The 25,784-nt window shown below is 33.5% G+C and overlaps 1 protein-coding gene across 6 annotated transcripts; it reads right to left on the bottom strand.

Annotated features, from left to right (window-relative positions):
- Positions 1-9,195: 9,195 nt before the first annotated feature.
- On the bottom strand, positions 9,196-15,290 carry LOC127834809 (uncharacterized). 6 transcript variants are annotated; one of them, XM_052360861.1, is made up of 12 exons: positions 15,143-15,290; positions 13,879-15,057; positions 12,655-12,768; positions 11,952-12,065; positions 11,438-11,526; positions 11,236-11,292; positions 10,820-10,907; positions 10,603-10,703; positions 10,298-10,366; positions 9,935-10,046; positions 9,516-9,604; positions 9,196-9,310 (listed from the first exon to the last, which is right to left on the bottom strand). In XM_052360861.1, the coding sequence occupies exons 1-11, from the start codon at positions 15,201-15,203 to the stop codon at positions 9,582-9,584; spliced, it is 2,007 nt and encodes a 668-aa protein (XP_052216821.1). In that variant the 5' UTR covers positions 15,204-15,290; the 3' UTR covers positions 9,196-9,310; positions 9,516-9,581. The 6 variants fall into 6 exon arrangements, with proteins under 6 accessions (XP_052216821.1, XP_052216825.1, XP_052216822.1 ...); XM_052360865.1 differs by lacking the exon at positions 9,516-9,604 and having other exon boundaries at positions 9,935-10,061; XM_052360862.1 differs by lacking the exon at positions 9,516-9,604.
- Between the last annotated feature and the right edge of the window lie 10,494 nt (positions 15,291-25,784).

Below are 25,784 nucleotides of genomic sequence, written 5' to 3'. Positions count from 1 at the left end.
AAATAGGCTTCTTCTATTATTTGACTTTTATTTGTTATGTCTTTGCCATTAACTACTAGTCTGTGTATAGTTTTGTGTTTGCTACTACGTTTTAAAATGTTTGCACAGTATTTTGTATTGTTTTCATTGTGTTCAACATGCTGTGCCCGTGCTCAAAGTAATATGCCATTGAGGTGTGTGTGATAAATTCCTTCTATTTTTTTTGTGTGTGAAAATTTCTTCTTCAATGGAGGTGGTATAATTTGTGTTTCTTTTATGCATCTGTTTTTCAAGTGCTTCAATGACTTTTATGGCTTCATTTTCAAGTTTGTGTGTTTCTTTTTTTTTTAGTGTTGTGCTCATGGTGAGCTTTGTGATCGCCTTTTGTGTGTCGTCTGTGGTGCAGCGTCAACATTTACCTTGTTAACACTTTAGAGGTCACATTTATTGTCAATCTTCATGAAACTTGGTCAGAACATGTGTCACATTAATATCTTGAACAAGTTTGAAAATGCTTCTTGTCGTTGAAAAACCTGCGTGCCAGGGGGTGTGGCAGTTTTCCTAATATGGCTATTATAAAACCTTGTTTAAGACTCTAGAAGTTATATTTTTTGTCCAATCATCATGAATCTTGGTCGGAACATGTGTTCCAATAAAATATTTGACAAGTTCAAAAATGATTCCGGTTGGAAGAAAAACATGGCCGCCAGGGGGCGGGGCAGTTTTCCTATTATGGCTATAGTAAAACTTGTTCACACTGTAGAAGTCAAATTTATTGTCCAATCTTCATGAAACTTAGTCAGAACATTTGTTCTAATGATATCTTAAACGAGTTCTAATATGGTTCCAATTGGTTGAAAAACATGGCTGCCAGGTGGCGAGGCAGTTTTTCCTTAAATAGCTACAGTAAAACCTTCTGAACACTCTAGAAGTCACATTTTTAGTCCCTCACAACATGTTTCCCAGTAAAATCTTAAACGAGTTTGAAAATGGTTCCAGTTGAATGAAAAACATGGCCGCCAGTGGTCGTGGCAGTTTTCCTTATATAGCTTTAGTGTAAAGTAAATTTTCAACATTCTTTCGTTTATAGTGTTTCGAAAAATAGGCTTCTTCTATTATTTGACTTTGATTTGTTATGTCTTTGACATTAACTACTAGTCAGTGTATAGTTTTGTGTTTGTTTCTACGTTTTAAAATGTTATACAGTATTTTGTATTGTTTTCATTGTGTTTAACATGCTGTGCCCGTGCTCAAAGTATTATGCCATTGAGGTGTGTGTGATAAATACCTACTATTATAATTTTTATGTCCCCCACTATAGTAGTGGGTGACATATTGTTTTTGCCCTGTCTGTTGGTCAGTTGGTTTGTTTACGCGAACTTTAACATTTTGCAATAACTTTTGCTATATTAAAGATATCAACTTCATATTTGGCATGCATGTGTATCTCATAAAGCTGCACATTTTGAGTGGTGAAAGGTCAAGGTCATCCTTCAAGGTCAGAGGTCAAATATATGTGGCCCAAATCGCTCATTTTATGAATACTTTTGCAATATTGCAGATAGCAACTTGATATTTGGCATGCATGTGTATCTCATGGAGCTGCACATTTTGAGTGATGACAAGTCAAGGTCATCCTTCAAGGTCAGAGGTCAAATATATGTGGCCCAAATCGCTTATTTTATAAATAATTTTGCAATATTAAAGATAGCAACTTGATATTTGGCATGCATGTGTACCTCATGAAGCTGCACATTTTGAGTGGTGACAGGTCAAGGTCATCCTTCAAGGTCAGAGGTAAATATATGTGGCCCCAATCGCTTATTTTATGAATACTCTTGCAATATTGAAGATAGCAACTTGATATTTGGCATGCGAGTGTATCTCAAGGAGCTGCACATTTCATTTTTGTAAGAATTTCCTTCTACAATGGAGGTGGTATAATTTGTGTTTCTTCTGTTTTTCAAGATCTTAAATGACTTTTATGGCTTCATTTTCAAGTTTGTGTGTTACTTTTTTTATTAGCTTACCTGAGCACAACTTTCTCATGGTGAGCTTTTGTGATCGCCTTTTGTGCGTCGTCTGTCATGCAGCGTCAACATTAACCTTGTTAACACTTTAGAGATCACATTTATTGTCCAATCTTCATGAAACTTGGTCAAAACATGTGTCCCATTAATATCTTGGAGGAGTTTGAAAATGTTTCTTGTCGTTGAAAAACCTGCGTGCCAGGGGACGTGGCAGTTTTCCTAATATGGCTATTATAAAACCTTGCTAAGACTCTAGAAGTTACATTTTAATCATCATGAAACTTGGTCAGAACATGTGTCCCAATGAAATCTTTCACAAGCTCAAAAATGGTTCCGGTTGGAAGAAAAACATGGCCGCCAGGGGGCAGGGCAGTTTTCCTATTATGGCTATAGTAAAACTTGTTCACACTGTAAAAGTCAAATTTATGGTCCAATCTTCATGAAACTTAGTCAGAACATTTGTTCTAATGATATCTTGGACGAAATCAATTATGGTTCCAATTGGTTGAAAAACATGGCTGCCAGGTGGCGTGCCAGTTTTTCCTTAAATGGCTATAGTAAAACCTTGTTAACTCTCTAGAAGTCACATCTTTAGTCCGTCAAAACATGTTTCTCAAGAAAATCTTCAACGCGTTCGAAAATGGTTCCAGTTGAATGAAAAACATAACCGCTAGTGGTCGTGACAGTTTTCCTTATATAGCTTTAGTGTATAGTAAAACCTTTTTAACACTCTAGAAGTCACATTTATTGTCCAATCTTCATGAAACATAGTCAGAACATTTCTACAACCCATATCTTAGATGAGTGTGAAAATGGTTCTGGTCTGTTGAAAAACATGGCTGCCAGGTGGCGGGCCAGTTTTCCTTACATGGCTATAGTAAAACCTTGTTATAACGCTAAAAGTCACATTTGTGGTCCAATGCTTATGAAACTTGGTCAGAATATTTGTACTTATGATATCTGGGCTCAGATAGAAAATGGTTTAGGTCCGTTTAAAACATGGCCGCAAGGGGGCGTGTCATTTTTCCTAATATGGCTATTTAGTAATGTTAACACTAGAAGTCGCAATAATTATCCAATCTTCATGAAGCTTGATCAGAACATTTATTCTAACAATAGCTCAGCTGAGTTTGAAAATGGTTAAAATACGTTGAAAAATATCGCCGCCCAGAAGGGGGGGGGGCAGTTGTCCTTATATGGCTTTATTGAAAACTTGTTGACGCTATATTAGCCTCATTTATTGGCCAATCTACATGAAACTTGGTCAAAACATTATTTTGTCCCAATGAAATCTTAGCGAAGATTGAAAATGGGTCATATGAGCTTAAAACTAGGTCACTAGGTCAAATATAAAAAAACTTGTTGAAAGTCTATTTTTTGGTCTAATCTTCATGAATCAGCTTGCATTTGTCCAGAATAGTCTAGTACCTTTTGCTCTCAGGTGAGCGCCTTATGGCCTAACAGCCCTCTTGTTTTAAATGACTTGCATCTTATTGTTGTGTTAAGTAACTTGCCTTAAATTATTTCCCATAAGGTGTGTGGATTTGCATCTTTGTTATCTTAAACTGTATTGGTTATTACCTGTTATATTTGTGTTTGCTATTGTGTATCTTTTCAAAAGCTATTATTAACTTTAAAAAAAAGAACATTTTGAATAACATAATTGAAAACTACAATTACATAAACATATGGCATACAGTTAATCATAATGAAAAAAATACACCTGGCACTCAAACACAAAACCAGCAATATTTTGGAGATAAGATTTTTTTTAATATGCGAGTCTATTGCAACATTATCGAAACATGCAACATAAAACCAGGATTTATGACTGATCACTCGATAGTTGAACTTTAACTGCATGAAATACAACCTGAAATAGCCGAAGGTACTTTAAAGATTTCCATTTCTTTTATCTCTAATAATGGGTTAAGAACAATATTGAAATCCTCTCCGACTATCTATGTTCGGACCGTAACCGTTCATTAATGTTAATTGTGTTTCGTGTATTTTTATATCTATACTTGCTTGTCTGCCAATCATTATTACGTTCAAGTAATCCACTGTTATTCCTGTATGACTTTTACTCAGACAAGCGATGCCTTGTTTATTTGTATGTTGTCCGCTAAGATAAATATCTCCGTCCCAACCACTTTTTAATGTTTTTGCTAAGGTATGTTTTAGGTGACTTTCCTGTATAAAAAAGACTTATAATACCTTTTTTGTCTAACCATTTGAAACTTTTAGTGCATTTATCTTTGTTATTTAGCCCTTGTACATTTACAGTACATATGTTAATACTCACACAAAAGAACGAAAATTGCATGATACCATTCTTGTTCCAAACATTTTAAAATCATTTTGTAGAGCTAGATTATTAGTTAGTTCATTATGTCAAGTTATATTAAGCTTTGATGTTAAAAACAATTACATTCCATGTTTTACAGGTTGTTGAAACATTGTATTCATTAAATTGATCTCAGCACTAAGTACTTGTTCATTTATTACGATGGTATTGGTAACTTTGCCCTGCCTTCAGATTGATCTCAAAACCATTTTCAAACATTTCATTATCATTAGCACTTACCTTTCAAAATGCCATGATTGTCATTATATTGACTGAAAATAGTCTACCAGTCACACATAACTTAATTAATATCTCCCATTTTAGCTCGACTTATAGAACAAAACCACCGCTATTGTCATAGCCAGGTAGACGGCGTCCGCGTTTGTTTAGTTGTCTGTAAATGTCAATTTCCGCAAAGACAATCAAAGATATCCTCTTCAAACTTACAATACTTGCTCAATTTCGCCTGTTTAGTCAATCCTGACAAGGCTGGACCATGCTCTAACGTTGTGGTTCATGATTGGATATACTTTATTTTTGTCCTAAACTCTACTTTGGACAAGACCTTCCCACTGACCTATTTTATGATGACCTTGACCATTGAATGACCTTACCTTAAAGGTCGAAGTGTTTAAAACTAGATAAACATATTAAGCACGAGTATCATATAAAACCTTCAACTTCATAACATCAGCATACATGTACACTGTATCTGGCAGCAAAATAGCGTGGATCCGTTTACATTTACTACAGTTTAGTCACTACACTTCTTACCAAGCACCCTAAATCTAGCCCCAGGCCTTCAGCGCCTACGGCGCTTTGATTTTTCTGGCAGGCGCATGATTTATCAATATAAATCATAAATACGTTGTTGTTGTTGTTTTTTGCGAAATTGTGCCAACATTTTATAATAAGAACGATGCAATTATTTGTTACAAAGTACATTCAGTTGCTATGCGACACATTTTGTGCCATGTACCTTTCTTTTTCATGTATGGAACAAAGAACTTGGAGAGCAAGAAAGGAGCGGTAAGGTGGACGGCCATCATTTTGTGCCAGGTCGCAACTGGATAGCTCTCCACTGGATGGACAAAGTTGAAACCTATGAGAACAAGACGGGTTCTGAAATTGATCAATTGCAATCCATCAAAGTATCTGATTCTTACATAAAACAAATTAAGAATATTCGTATATACAAAACTCTTAGTTCCTTATCAAGCATGAATTAATGTACTATGTTATTGCGCAATGGTATTTTGTGGTTGAATACGATTCATAAATAATACATAACTTATGTTCGTTCCTGCATTGTTGACAAGAATATCTATCCCTTCAGGGTAGAGTTTGATGATGTGAGCACACAAGTTAGAGATCGCCTCCTCTTGCGTGAAGTCAGCACTGACGAACGAAATCCTTTCGCCTTCATGGCTGATTGATAAGAAAACAACGTTATTATGATCATCACGACCATGATCAAGGTGATTATATTCATCCTCATCTATATGATGATTAGTTTGAAACAGTATAAAAACGGAGATTATATTACTTATTTGGGGGAAATTAAACATGATTTTGTTTCGTCATCAATTACAATCATAAACGAACCACATTTTTAAATATACGTATTGTTTGTTTAATCATCAGCATTCATTTCAGCTTTAAAATCACTTGCCGTCTCAATTCCTCAATAGCAGCATCGATCACATTCTGCGGACATAGACCGTGTATTATCACGTCATGACCGGAACTCGCTTACCGGTGCGCAATGCCAAGACCTATCCCGCTGGTTGATCCGGTTACGAAGGCAACACGTCGTTCACTCGCAGACATTTCCTGGGCCCAAACAACTTTGCAACGAGCAGGGTGCAGAGCTCCAGATAAGGATTTAGTCTAAAGGGTATTTCACCCCTGATATTATTGTCAAAGCGTATTTTACTCCTTTGTTTCAGCCATAAAGTTTATTTAGGAATATTAAGGGGTATTTTCCATTTCCATAGAAAACTAAAAAAGTAAATGGCGTGTTTAATCGAGAAATTGTATTATTTGTTATTTATATTATTAAATACAAACAGAATGAATTTAAAATGACGATATGAACAGACTTTCTTTAAAAGTATTCCCGCAGCAGCCGCTGGTAGCTTAAAAAGTCCCTTTTTTGCTCCAAAAACATGAATGGCCGCCATTTTCTTTACAAGCTTATTTTGATTGACTTACTTTTGATTCAAAGGTTAACTTACACTAAAAACTTAACTGGATTATTGGTCAAACCAGTTATGCACTTTAATCGATTCAAAATACGTACCAAGATTTGTATTGCGTTTTGTTACGTACTGTGCCGATTTTGAATGCGTTTTTTTTTTTCATTGCGTAAATACGCAGATACGCTTCTTATCTGGAGCTCTGGCTGGGTGTCTACAACACGTTAAATATGTACGCTGGTCAAATGAAACACTCGATGAAGTCTCATTCACTTATGCAAGAGACTGTAGTTGTTATACTATATTGATTCAACTTTCGTAATTGAAAAAATATATTATACGATCACCTACCACATTCGGTTTGCGCATAAAAATTGTCATTAAATTTCGATCATAAGGAGCGGAGAGCTCGTGCAAAAAGTAATATATCATGTGTTTGATTAATGAAAGGGCAATAACTCCTCATCGGAACAGAACGTGTGACGGACGGGAGTATGAACCTCATGTAGGACTGAAGATAATTTTGGAAAAAAATGTAGTAGACCTAGGCGAACTCGATTCAATGAAAAGTTCCGTTCGAACCGACGGACCAAGCGGCGTTTATATCCTTAACCATTCAGGTAGCATATAAATGCAGTAAGTTACATTAAATGGAAAAAAAGAAACCCAGAATATTTACTTTGTTTTCGTTGTCAGGACAGATTTTACCATAAATCTAAAATAAAGATATAAACCGATTTCACGTTTATTTAAATAATGTCGAATGTTACTTCGTCCACACTCAAACATGGATAATAAAATTAATACTAAAATTTAACTTCCGACAGACTGTTTATTTTAATATTTGCGTATTATGTGTGGTCAGCTAACGTATGTTCCTTATTGCTGCAAATAGTGTGTGCTATCTTATAACATTAGCTGCGTTATCAAGCAATTTGCAATTACGTGCTCGTACTAGTTCATCACATCGGTTTGGACATGTTCTGTTCTACTTTTTGTTAGGACAATAATTTGCAGTTAGTATTTAAGGCTGAAAACGAGGACAGCCTACATGTTTATGATAAACATTAACACAAACCTCTCTGTTTTATCGAGGCAGAGGTCCACGGTGAAATTCCTGTGCGTCGCAATAGAAAATTTTCAAAAACACAAATAGCGCTGCCCACTCAGATAGATGGTTTCTAAAGGGCCATTTTATAAAATGTGATTTAGAGATAACAATTGCAAATATCTCTGTAAAATCTGACAATGTATCGTCGTTCACGTGAATCTGTAACCTCAAATAATAAAACTATGATTTGTATCGACAGGACAGTCATTCGAAACAGCTTGCTCGATATCTGTTTGGAGCGCTGACAACACGTGGACATTACTATTAGTGTTCCAGTGCAATATATTGTTTATTGTCTTATTTAAATAACCAAAAGAAGAATGGACAGGAATATGCATATACTATTGCGGGCGAGCGTTCGGAATGTTCGATGCTCGCAGTCCCAGTATGCAGGCATCATTTTCATTTTACTATTATTGATATCTAAATGTCAGTTAAGCAATACTCTAGTCTAGTTCCTATTAAATTATGGTTGCTTCAAATCTTACTTGATGCACAAATCTTCAAGAAACATGCATAACGCACACAATTAACTCAGTTAGTATTGAAATACTTTGTTTAAAACAAAATACTGAGCCTCGCCGAAAATTCCCTACTTTTTAGTTGCAATAAGTTTCCATTGTCACGCAGCACATCGTATTTTAATACCATATTATCACTTACATGTCCAATGACTTAATATACGCGTTGCCTCTTGGTCTTTGTCCTTTACTTCAAAGTAAGGGTTATATGTTCCTAAATAGCTATATAGCTTGCTATAATAGTCATGTCGTGACATTGAGGTTTTGAGAAATCGTCATTTGTTAAAACCAAGGCTGATGACACCTGATATCAAGTTAAACGACATCTCAAAGTTGTATGTTTATCTCGTTGCAAATACAAATAAATACAATAAAATAAATTAATCTGAAACTATTACGAACAACTGGGGATGCACAGACGGCTGTTTATTTATGGTTTTGATATTGTTTTTTGCCTATATGAAAAAAAAAATTGTGCATACCCACAGTTTTACTCATAACAATGCAATTCAACAATTCAAACAGATACAGTCAACGATTTATAATACTTCATTTCAAAGTTGAGCGACACTGCGCTAGAATAAGGACAGAGCTCGCAAAACGTGTAAGACGCCACGTTTTCGATGTGCAACCCTCATAAACAATAGATTTAATACATGTGCACTGTCTACAATGGTAAACTTATATATTTGCTAGAAATAATTCTTTAAGCATGATTTCATATATACAAGATTTATTAAGTACACATTCATCAAGTAATTGATATATTATGTATTAGCATATCAAACAAGCTTAATATATCATTGAAATGATTAAAAAATATCAGAAAGCCAACGTAAGTTATTAGCACTACAACCGTTTGATCAATGCTAGTGCCTAACGCATGAATACACATATAGACGTTTTCCCATAAAATCGGTAGTATGCATTATAACTTATTGTATGTGCAACAGAAGCTGATAGATGATTGGTATTTGTCACGGTCAATTGAATATATTAACAATATGGGTAGTTTCAACACCAATTTATACTAAAAATGTATTTTTCATATGCATGTTTGTACATTGTATAAGCATGGTCAATACAGACTCTCATCGCTTGGCCAGATTGGTCATCGTGTCACCCTGAAATTAAGAATTAATATATATATATTCGCTTTCGAGAAACACTTAATTGGTACTTATAATCAAGCTACAAGTAACATGAAAGTGGATACACATACATAACTAATATAAATATGTACATATATAGCAAGTATAATAGGAAAATACAAACGTTCAATCAACTGATTTTTATTGCACGCAAACTATGTTATATTATAATGCTTACAATGTTTCTCAATCCAAGACAAAACCATTTATAAACAACGCAGAAATTTATATGAAGACCAATGCTCTATTCATTGTATGCACTTGTTTCTGTAATACCATTGCTACATACACTAAATTGTTTTACAACAGTAAAGTGTATACATTTTCTACTTTCAAAAATTGTAGTGTAATCTCCACATCTTCCATTACTTGAATATATTGTGTTTATTTATTCATATAACATGTATTTATTCTATGCGATTGTATAAGCTTTATTGCTTAATAATATTCGTGTAGTTATTGTTGTTTGAATATACAAATGTGTTCTATTAATATAAAGTAATTCATATATATATTATTTTCTTTCCAATTATGCCTTGCACAGAAATAACATATCTGGTGCTCTATATTGTTTCTTTAAGCACTATTGTAGCTTACCAATTATGCCAATGGACTGGTGATGTGTGCAATTGGTGTTACAAAAGTCTTGGTCACAACAGTATTTGCAGCGTGGCAAAGAACGTTGCAATCCGTTCTCAATAGCGCTGCACTAGAAATGCATTCACTATAGAGCAATGATCACTGATATTTAACTGTATAATAGTCTAATTAAAATATTTAAATAAAATATTTCTATTAAATATTACTCAGTAAAAACGTTCAATCATATATGCTCTAGTTGTTTAAACTACTTAAGTTTTGTAATATGTATAATACGTGATCTGCACTGAATATTGATACAAATATTAATTACTTATACATATATTATTTTATTTATGCACTATAGGTATATCGACATACCGGTGAATCGACACACCCAAGCTTGAAGTTTGTGTGATCAAGCCATTTAAATTCCTCGACACTGCATGACTAAAGAAAATAATAAGATAATGACAAATTAAAACTGGTACACACACTTGATGTGATAAAACATTTTAAAAACTTGTCACAATAGAAATTAATTTGGCATCGATTTTATCAGAAACATATTGTTTTTAATGTATGTGTTCAATAAAACGTTAAAATTGTATAAAATTCTAACTATGACAATACATACTCTTGCATTATTTTCACTGATTTTAAGACTTGCGCGTCTTAAAACTCACCTGGTGTTTATCACAGGGTGTTATGGACGTGCATTGCTGAATAGTTCGAACATGATTGCAGTCATAGCACAATGGCCCTCGTTCAGGTCTTGAGACTAAACCTACATAAATATTAAACAAAACAAGTTCTGGCATACCATTATATGATGACGATGGGCATAAAATATTCATATATCAAGTACATGTGTGTTTCAACATGAGTTTCAATAGTGCATACCTTCATCCCCGCATCCACGACCATTGCAGTAGTCGTTATTGCAACATTCTGCACAGTGACTGGAGTTTGGATAATATGTCGAACAAATCTGAATCCAATCGATTACATGTATAATATATATATATATAAATATATATATATATATATATATATATATATATATATATATATATATATATATATATATATATATATATATATATAAATATATATATATATATATATATATATATATACGGTATACATAGTACATATATATTTTAATACATTTATATACATTTATGCAAATTGAAATGTAATAAACAAATAATACGTTACTGTGGAACGGTGGATATGTAGATACATAATACAGATTGTGATCGAAAATTTATTACATTTTTGATGCAGACATTACAATATTTAAACATTAAAGTTACCGAACTATTGGCACATCCCGACCTGTACTTGGCATGGGTTCTCTCTACCACACAAACCTGAAAACATATTCATTGCTTAACAGAGATGCAAATACATACAGTAAAAATTATCAATGGTGCCCTGTACAAAGTGTTCAAAAATATTATGTTTTTAAACCGTATTGTAAAATAAGTATACAAATTATAAACTCAAACGTCTCACTTCCCAATCGCCACATTGTTTCACTGTATCACAGAGTTCAAGGTTGGACATGTCTTCACAACTGTAGCACATCAACTGTTTGTTGGAGTCTGCAATTGTAAATATTCGAAAACTCACAAAGTGAACACACATCAGTGTGTACAAATATTACGTTAAAACAAAGGAAAATGTAAATTTGCGTCAGCGTTGGATTATTTTTCCGTTTATGTCCGAAACATAATGGAAAACCCGACGGGGGATTACGGGGGATGTTAACGTAGATCATATAAATTAAAAGTGAGTGTTTGAAACATCCGCGAAGGCTCCAGGAACAAGAAATTAGTCAAACCTATATTTACAATTAATACAGATGTCCTCGTTATTATATTCATAAACAAAACGGAGAGTCCAATTCTATAATGATTCATTTAAAACGAACTACATCAAAGATCATTCATTTGTAAAAATTTGATATTGGTCTGTCAAGATCATTTCAATAGATGTTGAGAAAAATGAACAAACATATACAACTTACTGATTTCACAAGTCTTTCCACTGTAGCCAGCTGAGCAAGTACAGGTGAAAGCGTTAACACCATCTGAACATGTACCACCGTGAATACATGGAGATGATGCACATTCATTCATATCTTGAAAGAGTAACAGCTTGGAGATAAGTGTCCGCAAGCACGGCATTGACATTTTACATAAGTATACCTACTTTGCACTTATCATGGTCTCAAGTAGGAAAACTCGATTTGGAATTGCATGGCCATTTGACCCGATGATTGTTCTCAATGTACGAGTTCTTAACCGTTTGAATATTTAATGGTGTCTAGGTAGAATATTACATGATTGTCTAGATTGAAGGCCGCATACACGTATATATTTGAACATATTCTCAAGAAAAGCTATTAAATGCGTTTTATTTTTTTAGTCACGTCCAAAATGGTGAAATCTTAGATCTATCTGTTCAGCTCAAGAGCGATTTCTTACAGAGTTTCCGGCTCCTAATTAACACAAATGGTGGCTTTTTAAAAAGTGATTAACGGTTGATGTTAACAAGGTTATTCAACTCCATAAAAAACTAAAACTGAGTGAATCTCAGCAATTGCTCTCGGAACAAGAAATCAGTCAACTTTGTAATAAAAACGTTTCATTTGCTTGGAAATTTTGCTGAGGGAATGGCCGGAACATTAAATTCGATGTTGGGAAAAGTGAAACCACAATACAACTAACTTATTTCACAGTCTCTTCCACTGAAGCCAGCTGAGCATGTACATGTGTAAGCGATTACACCATCTGAACACGTACCACCGTGAAGACATGGGGATGATGCACATTCATTACTATCTGGAAATATATATATATATATATATATATATATATATATATATATATATATATATATATATATATATATATATATATATATATATATATATATATATATATAGCTTCAATGTACGTGTGCTCAGGAACGGATATTTACATGATAATTTTATATTCCTACCTTTTACTAACTATGTAAGGTCAGTAGTAAACGCTTGTAGAGTACTCGGTGCACTTTTTAAAAGTTTTCTTTTGAAAGCATGAATAACCGTTACGTTATGTTTAAGGAACAGCCTTTTCAGTATTGAAAGCTCAGAATGGAGAAGTCTTTGTGCACTGGTATTAAAAACCACAAAAGATTCATACAACCAATGGTTCCAAGTTAGACTGACTCACAACATACTAGCCACAAATAATTTGTCAAAAAATTAAAATAAGTGACTCAAACAAATGTACTTTCTGTAAAACAGAAACAGAGACTCTCGTCCATTTATTTTGGAGTTGTAATGTCATACAAATGTGTTTATATCACATCACATCTGCTATTAAAAACATTGATGACAATTTCAGTTTTGATTGTAAAACATTTATACTGGGATCAGTTGGTAACCAATCTGAAAAGTATAACGTTTTATGTCTCGAAATCAAACGCTTTATTTAAAACTGTAGACGTAGAATGGTAACCCCTACAATTCATGGTCTACGAAGTAGCTGCACAATAGCCTCTGCAGTTATACAAAACACACATTTAGCCAATAGTTATAAAAGTTCGTGGGAATTGGTCGAATCTCTTTGTAATACTATTTTATCTTCATAATTATAAGTATTTTTGTGTTGTATTTTTTTATAGAATTGTCATACATTATTGTAACATGAATGATTATTCTGTAATTCAATTTATTACTATGCCAGCGATGTTTGTATTTAACTGTACAGTGCATATTGGCGAATAAATAAATAAATGGAAAAAAATAAGTTCGATAGTCATTTAAAAGTACATAGTTACAGGTTTCGCACAATGAACTACTTTAAATCTACATCTGGTATGTGTGTTATTGTTTTTGCCAATACATCGATTACTAGTACGTCGGTTATTCATTATATAACGTTTACTATAAAAAGAGTACATACAGTTACCAAAGTTTATCCCAGCAGGATAACCGTATGCGGCATCGGATCCAATTCCAAATACAATCAATCCGAACACAACATGTGTATCTGTCGATGTCATCACGTGGTATCCTGAAGTAATTCTGGATGTGAGGACTGTATAACTGTTGAATAGATGTACCACGTGAGCAGTGTCAACAAGTTGATCACTTAGTAATTTGCCGTCTAGACGAAGCAATTGCGATGCAGAAGAGATTATGGTAACGGAAATATAGTGAATGTGGTCTGCAGAGACCTCTGGTGCAAAAAAAGTATACGCATTCATAAATTGACGAATACTCGGAATTATTGTCATATACGCTTGATTTTCTTTGTATTGTATGACGGATATCGGTTCTTGACTAGTGACGACTAAGGGCGAAAGAGTAGGTACAGACTCAAACCATTCATGTGAATCCATAATTGTGCAATTTTCAAGAAATTCGTCTTTTACACATACCTTGTTATTACGTTGACTACTGAAAATACGAACCATGAATTGGTAAGATAGGATTGGCGGAATGATGAAATTTGTTTCGAATGCATTAGTTGGTATCATTTGTTCACCAATCATATCACAAAAAATATCGGCATTAGGAACAGTCGCACATGCCACTCCGCTTACCACAGATACGGGTTTACTTGACTGGACGATAGTACCAGTGAGATCGCTATTCAGGGAGGCTTCCTGATAGACGTCCAACCGGTTCAGTGTCTTTGATATCGATGTGCCGTTAGGAAAGGATATATTCACCTCAGTGTTCGCGAACGGGGATATCACCATAAATTGTGATGGAACTCCTCTGTTTGGAAAATAACTAGAAATGTAATATACTCTATCAAGCGCTTGAATAGGCAGGCATAGGTGTGTGTCTTCACTGTACCCATGTTGATTTGAATTTGCATCTGTGGTAATGTAGACCGAAACATCAACTGATGATTTAACATAAACGCCGTTTTGTCCGATCCGAGTACCGTAAAGCTGAAGACTATCGTCGAACGTAGTTGAAAATGTTCTATTGAAAGAGTAGGTGGTATTTATTCCGAGATATGGTACGTATACTTCAACATCGCCATTAGTACTGGAGGCTATATCTAGTCTTAAAATGCAATAAGGATCATAACTCAGAAATCCAGTGACGAATTCCCTTCCTGTGGTGGCTGAAAATAGATAGGTAAAAACGTGTGTATTGAAGCGCGACGAATTAATTAGTAAATTCTCAACAATCAACAATACGTTACTTACATTTAAGTGCAAATGTGCATGCGAAAAGGGAAGCCAATATAACCCAATACATGTGCGCCATTATGTACTGCAAACAGCACTTTAATTTAAAATATTTACACGCATAGCCTTATAAACGTTTGATAAGAAACACGGCCTGTATATTTGATTCTCTCCGGCTTGACCTAGATCAACGGTCATAATAATTATGGAACCACACTTTAAATGCTAGCTGCATGGACCGGGTTATGAGTCCATTTATCAATTTAAGATCACAATATTTTAATACAGATTTGATAATTGTTTTTAAAAAAATTATGCATTCGGAAATTTGAGTTCGATTAATTGACATTGACAATTAACTAATGTTTTTTTTTACGTTGGATCGCTTATCATTGCACTGAAGGTAAACATCTTGTTCATGAAGTTTATTATGTGTGCCTATTAACTTCCATATAGATCTATGTATTGGAAAGTAAAATTATGGGATATCTTCTTGTCACATATTAACAATAACCCAACTCGCCTGAAGTTATCTTAATGTTGCATAGCGTTTCATAATTACAATTTGTATTGCTCCTGTCGTTTGTTTCCATGAACATTTGCTAAAAAATCCAATTACAAGTGAAGGTGATTTTTGTCTTAAACGATACCTAAACGGAGATTGAAAAAACAAACAGTTTTTTATTTTGTGAAGCTTAAAGGTAAACTCGCTTTTATTCAATAAGCGGCTTTAGTTATGGTTTCATTTAATATGTAAAGTCCGGATTTTTCTTTCAAGATGACATGTTTGAACAGTTGTTATTGTCTTGCGATCCATTTCGTTTGTAATAGTATGTTAAAAAAGACCGATCTGGTTAATTTTTCAGTAGATGTTGTTTTCAAACAATATATATTCATATATCCTCGCCATATCAATAACCAATGCACAACAAACGTCAATGTTATAAACGTGCTCCGTTTTGCTATGCATTGATTGAATATAGCAGATCGGTGGGCACAGTTTTAATTATGTATGCACAGTTGAAGACACGTCAGTAGTCTGAGTTTTTTTTACCAACAAGTCGTATAAAGAGGATGTCTATGTCTATTTGGTTAGACATTTCGTTATTTAGTAGAAACGACTAGAAACCTTAGTCAATGTTTGGTATGGCAAACATTAAGTTCTATAATTGAAAACTTACTACGCATCCTGAAACACTTTACCCGATTGCCGAGGCAAAGAAGTTGCAACTATAATCAATACATATATCATGTCACTAACTACTTGTTTCATTATGCTTTCACTTGATTCAAACAAATTCATCATTTTTATTAGAACATAGTATTCAAGGGCGTTGTATTAAAAATATGTTTTTTTTAAATGATCAGCGACTGAAATTGTAATTCACAAAAAATATAAATACACATTTTGGTTGCTATTAAAACATGCATGTTTTGGATGTGACTACTGCATGTTATTATGCATGATTATCTTACATTAATGGAATACTTTCAACCTATGTTTACAAAAAGGGAACTGAATTCCGCTTAAGTGTTCTTAATGGAGTCCTTGTTATTCATTCAATGAATCACGAACTGGCTGCTTTGGTCATGCCATTTACTGGTCCTCCACATGTTACTTCACTAAGATGTTTCATCACGATGTTACTTTTATAGAAAATGTCCTCCAACGAATTTTCAAAAGTCGAATTATTAATGAATTAGTAACACTTTTATATAAAGCGGATGTTCGTGTTGAAAAACATTATTGAGTCATACCAAGCTCATCAAATTTTGAGACAGATTTCAATACATAAAAGGGGCCTTTTCACGTTTTGGTAAATTGACAAAAATAAAAATAAATGTTTTAGATTCGCATATTTTCATTGTAGTTATGATATTTATGAGGAAACAGCATACCTAACATTAATCATGCTATAAAATATCCATTATGTGTATCTTTAAACGATTTAAAAATTATAAAGCGTTGCAACGCAAAACGATTGAATAATTTGGAGAATTCTGTTGTTGTCGTTATATTTTGTGATACTATGCATATTGCTTTTATAAGGTATAAAATACATCTGTGATTGTGTTAGAACGGATGGCTGAGTGGTCTAAGCGGTAGAGTTTTACTCCAGGGCTCCAGGGATCAGTGGTTGGAGCCCCGTTGGGGGTTACTTTTTTCTTTCTTTAAGTGTATTCATGATTTTTTACTTGAGCTTTTTAGATCCAATATTGGCATTTATCAATATAAAGCATATCATGACAAACTTCAATACATGCCAAAATCTGTGAAAGACCCTTTTAAACCAAAAAACTATGTATCAATCGTGAACTCGCTTTAAAATGTATGAACGGAAAGACTATTTATATCAATCCATCTATAAATATATGGATTCATTTTATGTGTATGAACAAAAAATAGCACTATATATAAACAATCCATCCTAATAAAAAAATTAAAGAATAAATATAACGTTTCATTGTCCTTATATAAACAATGTCGATCATATTTTGAGTAAAGTAATCTATGCATGGAACCAAACAACCTACAAATAATCGTGGCAATGTAATTTTGCTCAAATCTAACTATCTGCAATCTAAAATCTAACTAGCGGTTAAGGAGGAGGAGAGTACGTTGGTATGCGCAGTTAACGGATGACGGACGACGACCAAAGGACAAAAAGTACTTTCCAAAGTTAACCATGTGTAATTCTCACAAGACCTATAAACAAGGAAGTCACGATAACCTTACTTAACTTGACTGACGAATAGCGTGTACTTTTGATTTGAAATCTTGGTATCGGATAACTACTCACATAGAAAACTGGAAGCACATTAATTTGCTTGTCAAGATATATCTCCGTATTGCACAGTGAAACATCTACTTATCTATATTTATTTGAATACCTTGATGTTTTTTTATATCGATTCATGTATAGTAAATGTGTGTTTTAAAGTAATTTATTTGTTATTATTGATGTTTTAAAATACTTATCATTTATTTAAATTTTGTCGTGATAGCAACCGTATTAACCAATAAGAATAAACACAGTTTGAAAAGCCACTAAAGCGGTAATCTGTCCGATTTATTTTGTCCAAAATTATTTGAGCCCTCGCGTTAAGCAATTTCGAAACAAGCGTTTAACAGCATGTATGTTGATCAATTGCTTATGTCTTTACCACGAGTAAGTTATCTCGTCTCGACGACCTAACACGAGTTACCGTTACTTATTACGGCCTTACAGAAAGCCGGTGATTTCAAACATTCATGTCTATAATGGTATTGTCATAACGAAAGTGGCTATGAAATACGTACCTTTGAATCAGCTTTGTTTTAAGATTCTATCTATTATTCAGGAACGTTCAGGGTTATTTGAACAAAAGAATAAGTCGGATTTATACTATATATATGTACTGCAAAACGTAAATAAATGCATGTAATTTGACAATGAGAACATTAATAAAATGCATTCATCTTTTTTAATAAATGTAGAATTATATGGTTAGTTTCGAAAAACACTAAGTTAAGGGATTTGGCATTAAGCGTTTATCTTGTTGCGTATTGCTACCGGCATATATTATGTGCAATTTATGAACGAGAATCATACTATAAAATTAATGTGTTAAATAACAATGAAAGTGTATAAAACTCTCATTGGAACAATACAAAATCGTGCATATTTAAACTCACCTGGTGTGTATTACATGGACGTGGATTGCTGAACGGTTCGAACGTGATTGTGGGCATAGTACAATGGGCCTTGTTCATGTCTTAAGATTAAACCTACACACATATTAAACAGCACTAGCTCTGACATACGCATATATGAACAAGACACTAGCAAAATAATCATATATAAACTACACTCATTCTTGCTTCCATGTCCATTTCAGAAGTCGCTACTGCAATATTTTGCACATTTACTGGAGCTTAGGTCGAACACATCTGAAACTAATAATACCTTACTGCCTAATAAGAAGAGAACTCTATGTAGAAATATCAACTATAAAAATCCCAGATTAACATTATAAATTGATGAACTAGTTAATGAAGACATTACATTATGTTAAATTGTAGAACTTTGACATATTGGAACATCTCAACCTCTACTTAGGATGAATTCACTCTACTCTTCGCACCTGAAAACAAATTTCATAATGCAGAAACACACAATTAAATGGTTAAGGTGCGCTGTAAAACCTTTTATGAAACATATAATGCTCTTCTTTAAGTCTATGATTTATAAACTAAATCATATCACTTCCCTATTGCCATATGTCTTCACTGTATCACAGAGTTCAAGGTCAGGCATATCGGCACAACTGTAGCATATCAACTGCTTGTTGGAGTCTAACATTGTACATAAACGAAAATTCACAAACTGAAAACACACCAGCTTTTTTATTTTAAAAGTCTTTGAAACAGTAGATTTTGAACGGGTGTGTCTGGGAATGAACTGAACATATTGTTAATAATGCTTTTTCTGTTGCCTTTATAGTATTTATTGTATAAATTGTTTAAACATTACCTTCTTGACACAAAAATATAAACATTTGACGTTAAAACTTGAACAACATTTAAAGCTGTTTCAAATTGAATTATTCTAACGTTTGCGGCCAAAACAAGATGGAATCCTAAATGAGGGATAACGGTGGATGTTAACAATGTCATATATAATATAATTTAATACTGAGTAATTGTAATATCGGCGATTGCTCTCGGAACAAGAAAGTAGTAAAATTTGTAATCAAAATTAAGAAAAAGGTTTGAGTTTTTAAATCTCTAAAAGATCATTCCGAAAGAACGTCAGCTAGAAGACGGAGACCGTATTTACATGGGTTTTATGTAAAACGAGACCCTTTTATAATAAGGTTAATTCATTTGCAAATGTTGATATGGGACTGCCCAGATAATTGAATTGTATGTTGAAAAAGGTAAAACCAGAATATTACTCACTGATTTCACAATTCCTTCCGCTGAAGCCTCCTGAGCATGTAGAGGTGTAAAAAGTTAACACCATCTGAACATGTACCGCCCTGAAGGCATGGGGAGGATGCACATTCATTTCAATGTGGAAAAATAGGTATAACTTTGATGTATGTGTGCGCGGAAATTTACATTATACCTGTATATAAATATGTAAAGTCAGCAGCAACTACTTGTAGAGTATCCGGTTGATAGGTTGTTCTAGTTGTTTCCCTTGTACAGTTATTATTGTTGAGTAACGCATGACACAAACAATGCGCTTGGTTTTGTTGTTGCTAATAACGGGTAATTTAATTTTTGGTATAGATAGAGACCATTACTCCGGTTATATCGAAATTATGCAAACCAAAATAAGAAGGTGCCCAATTTTACATGTAGGGATATAATGATTTCTACATGTAACATCAATAGTCTTTGAAGTACGCGTGCCACTAGTGAATAAAATATACTTAAAAAAACGACCTAAACTTCGGCTATGTCGACAAATTCGAACCAAACTTTTTCCGTACGTAAGTTCAATTGCTGGTAAATATGTTAGCAGCATAACTTTTATGGTTACAACTGACGCAAGTTAAAAATTACATTTTGTAGATGGGCTCCATACCCGAATTGGTAAAAAAAACGTTGTGACAAAATATGACGTCGCTTAAATCACTTGCTGCTTAAATTGTTCGCAAAGTTTAAGCCCTCTTTAAGCATTCCACAACATAAAGTCCAACGGACAGGCGGGAGGATGTTCGGACGAAGGAAAATCTATATGCCTCCTACCCCTTCTTAGAGTGGGAACAAACACAATCAGAGCCAAGCCAGTGAAACATCATGGGTTGCTTTCAAAACATGAAATAAGTTAATGTAAAATGATTAAGTTTAAAAAAGAGAGTCAACAGCAATATGTAGATCACTGGAGACCAGAACGGATCTTGATATGAAACTTTTTTTTTGTAGTCGTTGTGAATTCTGATCTTTTTAACCGGAACCGTTTTAAACTCCACTTAGACATCATTCAAGTTTTCTGATAAAGTGTCAAGCTGATTTATCAAAAGTACGAATTTTAGAGAGTTCAAAAGGTTTCGCTTTAGCCTTGTTAAGAAAAATTACCCGACTTGAGCGTTCATTTACGGTTTCAGCCGGGATATTGATTTCTTTTGAGTTTTGAACGTTTAACTAAAGCCATGTAAGCGACTGTGCCATACTCTCTGGCGACCATGTTTTTAACAAATCAGAACCCGTTTTGTACTGAGACGATATGCCATGAACACATATGATCCGAGCAAGTTTAATCAAGATATAACACAAAAATATGACTTCAAACATGTTAACCAGTTTTCACTTTAGCCATATATGGACACTTGCCACGCCCCTGCGGCCGTGTTGTTTACGGCGATTGGCATATTAAAAACATCTGTAGCACAAATGTTCCGCAAGTTAAATGAAGAATTAAAACAAATTGTCTAACTATAGCGAGTTGTTGAAAACTGCCCTATACCGCAAAATGGACAACGGACGACGGACGTCGAATGACGGAAAAGAGGTAATCACACGCTCATCATAAGCATGTAATGCAAAGACGAGCTAAAAGGGATCTGCTTTAATTGTCGCCATATAGTCATTTAAACATAAACGTCAGAAATAAGACGGAGCACCCGATTAACAAAAGTGGTGGTATATCTTTCAAATTTGCCATAACATTACTAAGATTCATTCATCTGCCAAAATTGAAGGGGATTCAATTGTTGTGTATGCTGCGAAAGGTGTAAACAAAGGTACTCACCGGTTTCACAGTTCCTTCCACTAATGCCAGCTTGACATGTACAGGTTTAACTGTTTACATCACTTGAACATGCGCTACCATACAGGCAGGAGTTAGATATGCATTCGTTAGTATCTAAAAAAGTTTAGTTTGTATATGCATGGACTGAAAATGATTTTAAAACTGCATTTTTCCATCTTATTCCAAACATCTTAATAATTTGACTTCAAACACGTGCTAAAATGGTGAATGTAAAACAACAGTTATTATCATACGGATATTTGGACCAACGTTTTGGCTTCGTAAATTTTTAACAAGGCATCGATAATTGTACAATCAATATTTAGGATGTATAAGTGGCACCTTTGTAATTGTTCGAATAAACTTATTTGTATAAATTGCTCACTACATCACTTACAGTATTAATAAATTATATAGATTTACCAAAGTTCACCCCAGCTTGATAACCGAATAGGTCATATGGCCCAATTCCAAATACTATTTATCCGAACACAACATTTGTGTTTCTGTCGATGTCATCACGTGGTATACTGCAGTAGTTTTATGTCTTGTTTGCGGTTATGTGTTTATCCAGGCGCGGTAGCGAATTCAAAGTCAAACTCAGGTGTAACATCACGATTGATAGATTGATAGACTGCTGCACGCGAACATAAACACTTATTTTATTTTGCACGTTAATCCGACTTTTACTTGAATAAATATAACAGTGGCTAATCTTACAAAAAGCTGGTGACCGTAATCGATATCAGTATGTGATTGTCTATTAAAACTCTGGACATTAATGTTTTATTTCCATAAATGTAGTAAATATAGAGATATGAAGTAGTTGCACGCAAACGTTAATCTGATTTTTTAGTAAAAAGGGGACATGCATATGCTAAATTGCAGATGGAATTCTGAAATCGGTTACTGACATGGACAATTATCTTGAACAAATGTGTGAAGGTAAGGTTAAAAATCTGAAGTAGAAACAGTGAAATTGAGATGTTGCGCGCAAACATAAACCGTTGTATTACGCAATCACCGACAACGACGTGGACATATAAATGCGTAGGATTAATAATCTTACTAATTAAACTTATTCGTTATAGTCACAAATTAAATACAAATGCCAGGTCTTAATTTTAAATGTGGAAGGCCCGTGTTTGAGGCATAATGTTTTTATCTCGACATATACATAATTACTACTATTTCTATATATTAGTATACATAACGTGATGGTCGTGGTGGAATAGACAATATGGTAACCGCCTAGCGACCATTATGTCCAGGGTAAGGGATCGTTTAAAAAAAATCTTGTTTTAAAACACAAAGTACAGGTTCTACACAGGAAACAACTCGACTGTTTTTTTAAGGCGTCCTGTGCTCTCGGTGCAAGCTTAATAACTTTATCCAAACGTTCACGTGCTTTTAAACTAAATGGCCGTTAAGATTGGTGTTTCTTTTTTCAACCGGGCCCTAAATTTGTGAATGTATACAGTGACTCAGAATGAACGCAGGTTTATTTATCTTTTAAAATAATATGAGTGTTGCGCGTTATTCTGAAAGGGGTGAAGTCATTATCAAGATGCATTTGTTTTCTGCCGATAAAGACATTTGAAAGGCTATTTGTGACATGAGCACACTTTTTGAAGTTGTGTTGTTTGACTCAATATAACTCTGTGTAGGTGTCGAATGCTTTATTTTCAACACGATGCATCCGGCATACAAAAATGAATTTGTATTTAGGTACAGAAAGAAAATTGTAAATGTCCGTATGTTATTGCTAAAATGTAATTTACATAGTCTTCAATTTCCTGTTCAAAATATTATAATTAAAGGAAAGGAAATTGTAACAATGGATATTTTGTTTAATCAAAATGTAGTGATCCATCAATCAAATACATAAAACTAAAAACAGACCAAACAGATTGAAATAAAGTCATTAAACCATTATAATTATGTGATACCATTTAATATAATTGCAGATAATTAAGTGTCGTTTTTTTTTTGTTATCTTAAAAAAATAATGTAAACACGTTTGAACATATCATAATTGTAAATACCTAAAATATGAATTATTTGAATGAAACTGTAACATTAGAAATTGAAACATAAACACACGCTGACATATAGAGTTTAAATCAAAACATACTTTTTATTAATCATCGGAACGCCACAAATAAAAATGCCAAAGTAGTAAATGAAATTTTACACACTTAGCTACTGGCGTTCCAATATCGTTACATAAGGCCTTTTTCTTTATAACCGTGTTATGCAATATAAAGAATTGGCATGTGCAAAAGACCATCTAAAACACGTACTGTATTCATGCACTCGTTTTCATGTTATTCGCTGATAATTATGTAGACAAATAACAAAATAAACATTTACTTATATTTAGTATTGATTTTATTGAGCTAGTATATATCACATCTTTTTTACATAGAAACAAGTTTCCATATTTCCCCGACATGTTTCTTTCTTATGCCCAAATGTGTCGTTCGTAATAAGTTTGTTTTCTGCAACAACTAGGGAAATAAAATTCGACCATAAACCAAGAGCAAAAAAATCCCTTTTGTATATCGTCAATGGGAATTAATAAAAGAAACAGCTTGTTAATAATCCGGACAGCATTTTTCCCGTTATTGAGTATTAAATAATTTAATACGGACAATAATATCAATGAATGTTAAACTACACAGATATACGAATTTCTTACATAAGATTACATCACATCACATTATAGCAAGTCACATCGCATAACAAAACATCAATGCATTAATTTGCATTACAAATACAATAATACAAAACAGTATTTCATTTACGCATCAGATGCAGTAAGTAGTGTTCTAAAACGTGTTTTAATGTGATTAATACTTGAACAATACACAGTACAATGCAATTATTGTATTGGGTTAACGCAAGATAAACATAGCAAATTCTATGCTAAGTAAAGCATTGAACGATTGGCTTCATATGAAGATGAAGACAATAAATATAAGCTTTATTTTCAAAAGGTTGCTTTGTTTTTTGTTGGGTCTTATTCCATATTTATCTCAAAGACTTTTATACAATAAGTAGGAAAACGGACACAGACGTCAAATTCATAACATATTGTAGTTAAGGTCTATAGTAATTCATAGTGTAGTGATTAACGATTGATGTTACTAGTTTAGGACATTTGTCTTTACATACTCTGGAAATTAAAAACCGATTCAGTCAAAGAAAAAATTCATTTTAGCGGAAAGCAAAATATATTCAAAGATAGACTGCCGTTCCATGGAACGGATAAGTTCAATCAACATAAAGCGTTCATATGACTATAAAATATACTCTGTATCCTAAATCTAACATTCAGTCTCGATAACATGTTATTTCATTAAAGAAACTTGTTACAGATTTTCGTATTTTTGAAAAATGTGTTTAAATTTATTTACTCAGAAACCTTTTTTTTTTTTTAAAGTCTTAACTTTTTACAATAGCAATAAAAAAGTTGAATAAAAAAATAGTACTTTCCTCGGGATTAGAACCCGGGTCCTCTGGAAGCAAAAGCTTACGTTTTAATTTTGAATTAACTGCTTTAAGCCATTTCAGAGAAATAAACATACCGAAACACTTGTACCTACCAATATGAAGAATAAATAAATTTCAAATTTTATCCTGTCGCCATATGTTGATTTTTTTAAAAATAGAGTAAATTAGTCGGGATGGTCTTTTTAATATTCTATATGCATTTTTCAAGTTTGAATGAAAGTATTCAGCTTATTCCTCATTAACTTGCTTACCGAAATATGTATCATAAAAGTCGAGCTAATACGGTGAAAGTAAGGCATATATTAGAAATACATCAGGTCTTCAAGTCAATAATTTACAAAGAGATCGCTGATATCAGTCGGGTTGTTTATCGAAAAATTTATAAATAGTTTAACGGTTAT

Source organism: Dreissena polymorpha, chromosome 6 (assembly GCF_020536995.1).
Source record: "Dreissena polymorpha isolate Duluth1 chromosome 6, UMN_Dpol_1.0, whole genome shotgun sequence".
In the NCBI taxonomy this organism is placed as follows: Eukaryota; Metazoa; Mollusca; class Bivalvia; order Myida; family Dreissenidae; genus Dreissena; species Dreissena polymorpha.
This window is presented reverse-complemented; position numbering and strand designations above follow the sequence as displayed.

What these genes read in the sequence shown, in the direction of transcription:
- LOC127834809 (XM_052360861.1), bottom strand. Translation starts at nt 15,203, where the DNA reads ATGGCGCACATGTATTGGGTTATATTGGCTTCCCTTTTCGCATGCACA. An exon ending in TGGAAGAGACTGTGAAATAA is followed by an intron (nt 12,066 to 12,654) that starts GTTAGTTGTATT and finishes TACTCTTTCAAG; the next exon opens with ATATGAATGAATGTGCATCA. An exon ending in CGGGATGTGCCAATAGTTCG is followed by an intron (nt 10,908 to 11,235) that starts GTAACTTTAATG and finishes GATTGGATTCAG; the next exon opens with ATTTGTTCGACATATTATCC.